At 40.5% G+C, this 8962-nt stretch overlaps 1 protein-coding gene across 3 annotated transcripts in view; it reads right to left on the bottom strand.

Annotated features, from left to right (window-relative positions):
- Positions 1–8962, bottom strand: part of ASH1L (ASH1 like histone lysine methyltransferase) — a 217777-nt gene that overhangs the window by 28101 nt on the left and 180714 nt on the right. For all 3 annotated transcript variants that reach the window (XM_012808600.2, XM_023516469.1, XM_023516470.1), the window contains 6 exons: positions 8521–8594; positions 6444–6489; positions 6219–6327; positions 2787–2993; positions 2516–2662; positions 406–514 (listed from right to left, as the gene is read on the bottom strand). In XM_012808600.2, the coding sequence (XP_012664054.1) occupies positions 406–514; positions 2516–2662; positions 2787–2993; positions 6219–6327; positions 6444–6489; positions 8521–8594 (692 nt within the window). The remainder of the gene's footprint in view (positions 1–405; positions 515–2515; positions 2663–2786; positions 2994–6218; positions 6328–6443; positions 6490–8520; positions 8595–8962) is intronic.

Here is an 8962-nt window from a genome sequence, read left to right as displayed (position 1 = left end):
ACTATGTTGCCCTTGAACACCAAGGCTCCAGAGCAGCTTGGACTACAGTTGTGCCTCACTGCACCTGGCCTCCATGTACTTAGTGGCTCCAAGTCAGTCATGTTTATTGAAGATCCATATTCTATAACTTTTTTTTTTTTTGAGACAGTCTCAAGCTATTGCTCTGGGTAGAGTGCTGTGGTGTCACAGCTCACAGCAACCTCTAACTCTTGGGCTTAAGTGATTCTCTTGCCCCAGCCTCTCAAATAGCTGAGACTACAGGTGGCGGCCACAATGCCTGGCTATTTTTTTATTGTTGCAGTTGTCATTGTTGTTTTAGCTGGCCCAGGACGGGTTTGAAGCCACCAACCTTGGTTGTATGTGGCTGGCACCCTACCCACAGAGCTACGGGCACCACCCTCTTACCTGTTTTTCAACATTGAAGGAATGAAAGTTGTAATCATAAGTGAGTTCGGTCCCAGCTGGCATATCCTTAAGAGCATATAGTCCAATCCGGTATACTCCATTAACAGACCTATGAGGAGAGAAATGAACAGAGTTAAAGGTTGGGCTTCTTTTCTTTTTGAGACAGTCTCAGTATGTCACCATCAGTAGAATGCCATGGCATCACTGCTCACAGCAACCTCAAACTCTTGGGCTTAAGTGACTGACTTGACTCAGGCTCCCAAGTACCTGGGACTACAGGTGCTTGCCACAATGCCCAGCTACTTTTTTGTTGCAGTTGTCATTGTTTAGCAGGCCTGGGGGGTGGGTTCGAACCCACCAGCCTTGGTATATGTGGCTGGTGCCGTAACCACTGTGCTACAGGTACTGAGCCTTCTTTTCTTTCTTTATTTTTTGCAGTTTTTGGCTGGGGCTGGGTTTGAACCTGCCACCTCTGACATATGGGGCTGGCACCCTACCCCTTTGAGCCACAGGCGTCGCCCTCCTTCTTTTCTTTTTTTAAGACAAGCTCTGCCACACAGGATGAAGTGCAGTGGCCTCATTATGGACCACTACAACCTCAAATTCTTAGGCCAAGCAATCCTCCTGTCTCAGCCTCCTGAGTATCTAGGACTATAGGTATATATAGTCTGGCTGATTTTTAAATTTTTTTTGTAGAGTAGGGTCTTGCTACGTTGTGTAGGCTGGTCTTAAACTCTTGGTCTCAAGTAATACTGCTGCCTTGGCCCCCCAAACTGTTAGGATTACAGGTTTGGCCATTGTGTAAAGTCTCCATCTCCATGCAAACCTAGGGGATTAAAACCCATGCTGTTTGGGCTTGGTGCCCATAGCTCAGTGGCTAGGGTGTTGGCCACATACACTGAGGCTGGCAGGTTCAGACCCGGGCTGGGCCTGCTAAAAACAACAATGACATCTACAACCAAGAAATACCTGGGTGTTTTGGGGGGTGCCTATAGTCCCAGCTACTTGGGAGGCTGAGGGAAGAAAATGACTTGAGCCCAAGAGTTTGAGTTTGCTGTGAGCTATGATGCCACCACACTCTACTGAGGGCAACATAGTGAGACTCTGTCTCAAAACAAAACAAACAAACAAACAAAAAAAATGCTGTTTGACTTGTCTTTCTGCCTCCCTACCATTTGGAACATATTGAGGGTTAGTGTGGATACTACTCCATTATATATAACATTCTCTATAATTTTTAGTTTTGATATTCTTTTTTTCTGACAGGGCAGTTTTTCTATTTTTAGTAGAGACAAGGTTATTACTCTTGTTCAGGCTGGTCTTGAACTCCTGAACTCAAGTAATCCACCCACCTCGAGCTCTGAGAGTGCTAGGATTACAGGTGTGAGCTACCATGCCTGGCCCTCATATTATCTTTTAAAAATTATGTTTTAGGCTGGGCATGGTGGCTCACGCCTGTAATCCTAGCACTCTGGGAGCCTGAGGTGGGTGGATTACTTGAGCTCAGGAGTTCAAGACCAGTGTGAGCTAGAGCCCTGTCTCTAAAAATAGCCCAGTATGGTGGCAGGCGCCTGTAGTTCCAGCTACTTGAGAGGCTGAGGCAAGAGGATTGCTTCAGCCCTGAAGTTTGAGGTTGCTATGAGTTATGATGCCAGGACAATCTACCAATGGTGACAAAATGAGACTCTGTCTCAAAAAAAAAAAAGTTTTAGATATAATTCTTTCCTTCTCAATTATATTCTAATATATCTGACAGAAGAGGCCTCATAATTCACTTATTTTTATTTCTCTTTGTGAGAAATCTGCTGGGCAAGTGATAAGTATGCAATCTATAAAGGTTGGCTGCATGAATCGATAATCCATGTAATACAATGCCTAGCACACAGTAAGCACTCAATAACTATTAGGTATTTCATTATCAATTTTGTATTTTTCTAGGAGTGAGTAGCTAGGATGAAACAAAGAAATAGCAAGAGCTTACTCTGCCTGCAGGATCTGCCTGAGCTGCTCTGTGTAAGCTGACTTACACTGTGGAAAGATTAATCTCTTGCTGCCCTCAATGCCTTCTCTTCTGCTGAATTCTTGGCTTCACCTTCTCCTGTTTCCTTACCATTTCTGCATTTCACAATTTGGGTCACAGCTGTGATTGATGAATCGGGCCTCATTTCCCATGCGGTAACTGTCAATCACCATACCGCTATCCAGGTTCAAACAGTAGTGATCACTGTGGTTGTGATACTGCTCAATCATCCTGTTCCTGAAGAAAAGACAAATGACAGCCTATTAAGGATTAGGATGAAGAGTAAATTTTAAATCTCTCATTCTCCATTGTAATCTAGTACCTCTGCACTTCATTACAGTATCACAATTTACCATTGTACCTGAATTCCTGTTCGCTGACAACTTCCCCTAGGTATTCAATGATGAACTGCCCAGCTTTTAGAGGTTCTTTGGTTCTGATTCCCCACCCTTTTTCCTCAGCTCGAAATCTTTCCAGACATTGGACCCACTCATGTCTCTGTATCCTCTGGTTACAGCATTGTTCACCACAGGGGCAAGTGTTAGGGGAACACTCAGCAAAGATCATTCTAGAAAGAAAAGGAATAATTGCCAATCAATTTGCATAACACATACATTAATGCACTCAGTTTTCATTTTATAAGAATTAAAAAAAGAATATAAGAAACTAATTATTTTGGCTCAGCACCAGTAGCACAGTGGTTACAGCACCAGCCACATGTACCAAGGCTGGTGGGTTCAAACCTGACCTGGTCCAGCTAAACAATAATGACAACTGCACCAAATTAATAGCCAGGCTATGTGGCAGGTGACTATAGTCTCAGCTACTTGGGAGGCTGAGGCAAGAAAATCACTTAAGCCCAAGAGTTCAAGGTTGCTGTGAGCTGTGATGCCACAGCATTCTACCCAGGGCAACAGCTTGAGACTTTGTCTAAAAAAAAAAATAAATAAATAAATAATTTCTTAAAAAAATTATTTTAATAGAAGTAAGCCAAATCACTAAAATTAAAATGATATATATAAAAAATTGATAATACTCAGAATTTCCAAACCAGGTTAAAAACACTTAATGTAGTAGTTCTCAACCTTCCTAATGCTGTGACCCTTTAATATAGTTCCTGTGGGTCATGACCCATAGGTTGAGAACCGCTGACTTAGTGCTTTTTGTAAATGAATGTAAATTGTCTATTCGGCATCCTGGGCAAACATTATCATATTTATCTGTGCCAAGAATAAATGAACTGGCTAGGCATGGTGGCTCATGCCTGAAATCCCAGCACTCCTAGGAGAGGCAGAGATGGAAGGATACCTTGAGCTCAGGAATTTGAGCATAGTCTGAGCAACAGCAAGACCCCCATCTCTGCTAGAAATAGAAAAACCAGTCAGGCACACACACCCCATAGCTCTACCTATTTGGGAGGCTTGGGCAGGAGGATCACCTAACCCCATGAGTTTAAGGTTGACGTAAGCTATGATGATAGCATAGCACTCTATCTGGCACCAAAGAGTGAGATTCTATCTCAAAAACAAATAAATAAACGAATAAATAAATAAATAAAAATAAAAATAAAAAATTAAGGAAGGACAATTTTAAGGCCACAATTTTCACATATTACACATCCCCTCCTCTCACCCCCAAACTCCCAGAGTATACATATCTAAAAATACCTGGGAAAAATAAAAGAAATAAATTAACTATTTATTGTTACGTAAAATTTAATATGAGGATAACTGCTTCAATAAAATATCTCTTTTCTTATAATTAAACATTTGTCACTTTTAACATTATTTTAAGTCCTGTTTGTAAAAATGTATTCTGTATACCTATAGGTAATACCTACTCAAAATCACAGAGAATCTTAGTTTGAAGTTTTAGGTCTGGTATTCATGTGGAAAGGAATAATGAATTCTTTTTTTTTTTTTTGAGACAGAGCCTCAAGCTGTCCCCCTGGGTAGAGTGCTGTGGCATCACAGTTCACAGCAACCTCCAACTCCTGGGCTTAAGCGAATCTCCTGCCTCAGCCTTCCAAGCTGGGACCACAGGTGCCTGCCACAATGCCCGGCTATTTTTTGGTTGCAACCATCATTGTTGTTTGGTGGGCCCAGGCTGGATTTGAACCTGCCACCTTAGGTGTATGTGGCTGGCACCCTAGCCACTTAAGCCACAGGCACTGAGCCAGGAATAATGAATTCTGAGGCAAGATATTAAAAAGTCTAATTTTTTTTTTCAGATGTGTCTCACTCTATTGCTCTGGGTAGAGTGCCATGGCCTTAGCCTAGCTCATAGCAACCTCAAACTCTTTGGCTCAAGTGATCCTCCTGCCTCTGCCTCCTGAGTAGCAGGGACTATAGGCACTGCCACAGTGCCAGGCTAATTTTTTCTATTTTTAGTTGAAATAGGGTTTCATTCTTATTCAGGCTGGTCTCTCTCTCTCTCTCTTTTTTTTAGAGTCTCATTTTGTCACCCTTGGTAGAGTACTGTGGTGTCACAGCTCACAGCAACCTCTAGCTTGGGCTTAGGTGATTCTCTTGCCTCAGCCTCCCAAGTAGCTGGGACTACAGGCACCTGCCACAACGCTTAGCTATTTTTTTTGTTGCAGTATGGCTGGAGCTGGGTTTGAAACCGCCATCCTTGGTATATGTGGTTGGTGCCTTACTGAGCCACAGATGCCGCCCAGCCCAGCTATTTTTTTGTTGCAGTTTGGCCGGGGCCAGGTTTGAACCCGCCACTCTTGGTATATGGCGCTGGTGCCCTATTCACTGAGCCATAGGTGCCATCCTCAGGCTGGTCTCTTAAGTGATCCTCCTACCTAATCCTTCCCAAGTACTAGGATTATAGGCGTGAGCCACCATGCATGGCCTCAATGTCATTTTACATTAAATAAAAATTATAATTCTCATTTCCAACTCAGTTAGATCCCACACTTTCTATCTCTGACAATAGCAATACCATCTCATTAGCATTGCTGACTCAGTCCTCATATGTTTATCCCCTGTATGCTGATTAATTAAACCATTAACACAGTTTTCCTCTAAAATGTATCATACCCTTCCTCTTCACATTGATTGCCATGTCTGACTATATTATGTTGTATATTGAGAGTTAAAAAGGTGTCTAGGACTATGTTTAATACTTTGAGTGAAGTATGGTGGTGGGTGCCTGTAATCCTAGTTATTCAGGAGGCTGAGGTAGGACTGCTTGAGCTAAGGAGTTTGAAAGTAGCCTGAGTAACATAGTGAGACCTCACCTTTAAAAACATGAAAAGCCCCAGCCTGAGAAAGAGCAAGACCCCATCTCTACCAAAAAAGAAAAAAACCTAGCTGGGCATTGTGGTGGATGCTTGTAGTCTCAGCTACTAGAAGCTTGAGGCAAAAGGATTGCTTGAGCCCAAGAGTTTGAAGTTGCTGTGAGCTATGACAAATGGCACTTTACCCAGGGGGACACAGTGACATTCTGGCTCAAAAGAAAAAAAAAAATCCACCTCCCCTAAAACTTTATAAACATTCCTATGAACATGGTCTCAAACATTCCATGAAGGTAAGGTATTATTTTTACTGGAGGGGTTAAATAACTTTCCTCAAGTCTCCTAACTAGATAACAAACAGGCTTTGAATTTATAGAAGACTCTAAATCTCATTCTTTTTCTATTATTCTATTTGTACCATCCATTAGGTTTTATATTTTTGTAGATCATCCTGAGGGAAAATAAAAGAGCCTATTTAATTTTTCCCTCCAAAGTACTGTGTGTATACACCTTAAAGCCTATGGTTCAGGAAACAGTTTAGTACAGTACCTATTGAGGCAGTCATCCACACAGCCCTTCCTGCTGTCATCATCTGGCTTCTTACAATTACAGGTGGTAGCCTCGTAACCAGAAAGGGGTTTGACATCAACGTAGACATCTTGAGAAGACAGCAAAGAATAGTTTGTGAATGTAACATGATAATTTTTCAAGTGCCAGGCTTAGAAGAACTTTGATAATATGCAAGCAGAAAAAAATAGTTCTCAAGTTACTCACTTGAACGGATTTTTTTATATAGTGGGACATCTGGCTTTTTGTATAGCTAGAAGAAAAAAAGAAAAATCTTAATATGGCATGTAACTGCAAATGCCAGAAAACAGTATCAATCACTAAAAATATAGGAAATCATCCATGTGCTCTGCTTAAATGAAATATTTACAAGACTTTTTGGGTTGAGTATGTTTGAAAGAAACTCTTTATGTGATCACTTGTTACTCTGAAATAAAAAGTCAGAGGGAATAAGATTCAAAAGAAGAAGAATTAAATAGTTTTAGGAATTAAACTGTTTCTTCAGCATGTTGTTAGGCTTAAATGAAAATCACATTGGAGAACAAAGCTATTTATTTGGACAAATTAAGATTTAATATGCCTCCATCAAAAGAAAGGAAGATGTGCAGAGGGCTTATTTAGAGGTTTGGGCAGGTATGTAAAATTAAAAAGAAAAGTACCCTGGGCAGTGCCTGTAGCTCAGTGGGTAGGGTGCCAGCCACATACACCCAGGCTGGCGGGTTCGAACCCAGCCTGGGCCAGCTTAAGAAAAAGCAACAACAATGACAACTGCAAAAAAAAAAAAAAAATTAGCTGGGTGTTGAGGCAGGCACCTGTAGTCCCAGCTACTAGGGAGGCTGAGGAAAAAGAATCACTTAAGCCCTAGAGTTTGAGGTTACTGTGAGCTGTGACACCATAGTACTCTACAGATGGTGCCATAGTGAGTTTGTCTCAAAAAAAACATTAAAAATAAATAAATAAATAAAAAGAAAAGTACCCTGCCTTTTCAGACTGAGAACTGTAGGAAAACACATTTCACATTTTTTTAAAATTCACATTTTAATTAAGGAAAATAATTTAGTGAATACAGGGGAAAGGGTAGGCAGAAAAAGTGGAGCTCTCACATTATAATGAAGAAGACATTAGGACAATAAAATACTTTAGATTAGTCGGCCAGCATTTTGCAATAGAGGACAGCACAAAACAAACAGCAACTTAGACTATTTATTAATCTGTTGGAACAATCCCACCATCATTTTTCAATCCTTTTTTTTTTTTATTAAATCATAGCTATGTGCTGGTATCATTTTTCAATCTTATGTTCAAAGCAACATCTCCTTTATTGTTAAAAACTCCAATACGGATATCTAACATGTTAATTCTCTCAGATTTCAAGAGAGGTCATCAGAGAAAAGAATGCAGAGGAGAATGTCAATTGTTTTTGGCTTTCCAAAATTAATGTCTGGTGGCATTCTGGCAAAACTCAGGAGCCTGTTTGCTTTATTAATATGAATACTTCTATTTCCCAATGGTTGTTCTCAATATGGGTACTAAGGTCTATAACCTAATACAAAAATCACTGGGGGAAACTTTTCAATTAAGGGAAGCAAGAGAGAAAAACAAGATCTTCCTATTTTTAGTTACTAATATATTTAATGACTTTTAATTTATGTTCTATGGGGCAAGAGGATGGGGTCTCACTGTATTACCCAGGCTGGAGTGCAGTGGCTTCATCATAGCTCACTGCAGCCTGAAACACTTGGGCTCAAGCAATCCTTTTTTCTCAGTCTTCTGAGTAGCTAAGACTACATGTAGATGTGTACCACCATGCTGGCTAATTTTTCCAAAGATCTTTTAAAAGTACAAGAGTTTAAACATTTCCCTGTTTTCTTTGGTAGAAGAATTTTTTTTGTATGTGAAAAATTCCAAACTGATGAGATGCCAACAAAAATAAAGCCTGAAATTTCCTAGTGCTATTGGCAGTACATCTAAATTCTCTGGGGACCTACATCAAACAGTATTCTTACAGAACACAATCTTTGCTACCAAAATAAAAGTCCAGGCAACAGCAGAAAGTTGCTCAGGGGAGGAGGAACCCACTGTGCAAAATAAAGGCAGCATGAATGAAGGCAAAGAGGTCATATTAAATATGGATATAAATTTGTTTTTTTTCAGTCTCTTAACTTCATAGAGACACTTTTCAATACTTAAGATAAAAACATTGTAAACAAGAGAAAAACTCACATTCTCATCCCTCCCCCTTGATCACTTAAAAATGAAACCTGGTAAAACAGGCTCTTTGTACCTGATTGTGTTTCCACTGCCAAAGAATGTCATAAGGGAGCTGGAAGTCAATTCTCTTTTGTCTTAGATACTTTCCTGAAACAAAAAACATTATCAATTTCAAAATTTATGCTGACAATGTTCATATATACAAAGAAAGGGGTTAAACAGCCACAAGAGTTAATATGTACCGACTAGAAATATAAAGACTCCTTTTTTTCCCCAAAGATTCCATTTTTTAAAAAACTTCTATTTATTTATTTGCCATTTTTGGCCAGGGCTGGGTTTGAACCTGCCACCTCTGGCATATGGGACTGGCGTCCTACCCTTTTGAGCCACAGGCTCCGCCTCAAAGATTCCATTTTTATCATAAGAATTTTTCTACCGGCTGGGCGCCTGTGGCTCAAGTGGCTAAGGCGCCAGCCACATACACCTAAGGTGGCGGGTTTGAATCCAGCACGGGC

The sequence above is a fragment of the Otolemur garnettii genome, unplaced genomic scaffold (genome assembly GCF_000181295.1).
Source record: "Otolemur garnettii isolate 467f Iridium unplaced genomic scaffold, OtoGar3 scaffold00091, whole genome shotgun sequence".
NCBI lineage: Eukaryota > Metazoa > Chordata > Mammalia > Primates > Galagidae > Otolemur > Otolemur garnettii.
This window is presented reverse-complemented; position numbering and strand designations above follow the sequence as displayed.